The following is a 2500-nucleotide window of genomic DNA, read 5'->3' as shown; positions in this document are numbered from 1 at the left end:
AAAAACAATTGAGTCACATGACCAGTGTAGCGGACCGACTTACTTGAGCTAGCAAACGGTCAAATCGATCTCTAGACATTCGCAGATAACTCATTCATGACTAACAGGGTGTGGCACTGACGCACTGGCGTTGATGTTTTTATATGCATGCCGCTACTATTTGTGACAGGTCAACGCTAGTGACGCTACAGTGCCAGCGTCATATTGTGAACCAGCCTTTACAGTCTCAACAGTACAGTACACCACACCTCCATGTGTCAAGCAACGTTGATAACAGGCTTGGTCCCCCCACACACATGAATCTTTTTCGTGTGTACTTCATGGGCCAAGTCTGCAGACAGGACTTCATATACTTCTACCTTACAAAGCAAAAATTATTTCAATTTCAAGACTTGCTGCTCTTTGAAACGAGCAAACAGCTTTATGACAAATATGCAGCTATTGAGCCATAATAGTACTACTGCATAGATCAAGTGTCAATAATGATAAATCGGTATTTGCATTGTCTTATCATAAGATGCTAAATCTACAAAACATTCTAATTGGCATCTGTTTTAGTGTGGATCCGAGTTATGATCGAACAGAGCACTGACTGCATGACAATAATCCAATTACCACTTTAGGTTGTTCACTAGATGATACAATTGTTAATAACATTGACACCACACTATACCTGATAATGTCAACGATCCTTTTAGAAAACGGCCCAAGTAGATCAATCTTAGACTATCGGGAATGTTGACTTTTGTTTCGCTGGACCATTCTGCAACAACAGTCAATAAAATTGAATATATATATAGCAAGTAGAGCAGACGATCACAGACCTGATAAGTGAGCTGTGACTAATACAAATCACACACCATACACACACAAGCTGTCAATCAGCTATTAATCGTGGGACTCTCAGCTCATGCACATTAAAAGTGTGTGTATGTGTGTGTGTGTGTGTGTGTGTGTGTGTGTGTGTGTGTGTGTGTGTGTGTGTGTGTGTGTGTGTCCCCATCCACAAAATGGTACATCTAATCACCATTCGATTATCACTACTACCATACTCCCTGCAGCACATCTCACATTTCGACGCCAACACAAAGAAGTCTATCTATACTCATTCTACCACCACTGCTTGCCTCAAAACTACCCTCAAATGCTAAAAAATATGATAACTATTTAGCATGTCTTCCAGCTTGAGCAGATAGTTTACAAAAAGAAATAATTGCAAAAATTGTGACAGTGAGCAAGGAATCCTCGCTATGAGATCCTGTACACGTACATAATCAAGACTTAGTGGCCTACAAGGTTACCCTGTCTGTGTCAGTTTCCTGTAATGTGATCAAACCTTAGAAATACTGCCGGACACTGGCAGTGAAACATAAATTGAGTTCCTCACCACAAAGAAACACGTCGTACAATACATAATCTAATTTTTATCTATCGAATTTGCGGGAAAACTACTGACAAGTGACTCTAAAATCTTTTTAGTCTAAGCCTCATTGACTTTACATAAAGTATTGTCAGAAAACAACCGTCTAAAGAACAAGAACTAAACAAAACTCACCCTTCGGCCAGTTTTCAAACACCTGCCTGACGACAGACGTCACGGAATCGCCGGGTGATACGAGGAAGTCGGCACGATTGCCACTCACCAAGATGAGCCGCAGATTGACCTGCAAACACAACCGGACGCCTCAACTTACGCTCGACCCCACGCGACACGCAAAACAATCATCATCCCATCGTGTAGATACCGTATTGTACGAGTATACGAGAGAGAAAGAGAGAGAGAGAGAGAGAGAGAGAGAGAGAGAGAGAGAGAGAGAGAGTGCGTGCGTGTGTGTGTGTGTGTGTGTGTGTGTGTGTGTGTGTGTGTGTGTGTGTGTGTGTGTGTGTGTGTGTGTGTGTGTGTGTGTGTGTGTGTGTGTGTGTGTGTGTAGTGCCACAAGAGTTATACTAGGAAGACAGAAACGACGTGCCGTCGTGTGTAAATAAACACGCCATCGACGCCAGTTGCTACGCGCTCGTACACGACAGCGGAACATGCGTCGAATGAGCTCGACAGCAGAGCGAACGACTGCTCTAGTAGCGTACCTTGTCGAGTGGCACATTTCGACGCTGAGCTGCAGTCATCTCAACATCGAGATCAAAACGCGCCGAAAATAGAAGAGAAAGCAAACCACAACAATAAACTGACAAACAGCGATACGATATAGCAAAACGTCGCACAGTATAAAGAAGACAAAGCAACCTTTGCTTCCTGTCTAGCCTAACAAATTACATCACGCGCATGCGCGTCGATCGATCACATGACAGCATGGCGACGTCACCCTGATCTCAGACTTCGACTTGAACTGTCATTCTGTAGGGATTTGAGTGCGCACGGAGAATGTCGTCCAAGTCGACGCTCCTCAAGGTCGTCATTCTCGGCGACGGCGGCGTGGGCAAGTCGTCACTGATGCAGCGGTTTGTGAGCAACAAGTTCGACAGTCAGTCTTTCCATACGATT

The 2500-nt window shown here is 44.0% G+C and overlaps 2 protein-coding genes across 2 annotated transcripts in view; one reads left to right on the top strand and one right to left on the bottom strand.

Moving 5' to 3' along the window:
* The window catches only part of LOC134189867 (ubiquitin-like protein 3), a 3351-nt gene extending 1072 nt beyond the window's left edge, over nucleotides 1–2279 (bottom strand). The window contains exons 1-4 of the mRNA XM_062658262.1: nucleotides 2243–2279; nucleotides 2086–2183; nucleotides 1556–1664; nucleotides 674–763 (exon numbers count right to left, since the gene is read on the bottom strand). Of these exons, the coding sequence (XP_062514246.1) occupies nucleotides 674–763; nucleotides 1556–1664; nucleotides 2086–2124 (238 nt within the window). The 5' untranslated portion in view covers nucleotides 2125–2183; nucleotides 2243–2279. The remainder of the gene's footprint in view (nucleotides 1–673; nucleotides 764–1555; nucleotides 1665–2085; nucleotides 2184–2242) is intronic.
* Nucleotides 2280–2294: 15 nt separating this feature from the next.
* The window catches only part of LOC134189866 (ras-related protein Rab-9A-like), an 873-nt gene continuing 667 nt past the window's right edge, over nucleotides 2295–2500 (top strand). The window contains exon 1 of the mRNA XM_062658261.1: nucleotides 2295–2500. This exon is cut by the window's right edge and continues 667 nt beyond it. Within this exon, the coding sequence (XP_062514245.1) occupies nucleotides 2381–2500 (120 nt within the window). The 5' untranslated portion in view covers nucleotides 2295–2380.

This window comes from Corticium candelabrum, chromosome 14 (genome assembly GCF_963422355.1).
Source record: "Corticium candelabrum chromosome 14, ooCorCand1.1, whole genome shotgun sequence".
In the NCBI taxonomy this organism is placed as follows: domain Eukaryota; kingdom Metazoa; phylum Porifera; class Homoscleromorpha; order Homosclerophorida; family Plakinidae; genus Corticium; species Corticium candelabrum.
The sequence above is the reverse complement of the archived record's forward strand: the minus strand, read 5'-3'. Positions and strand labels throughout refer to the sequence as shown.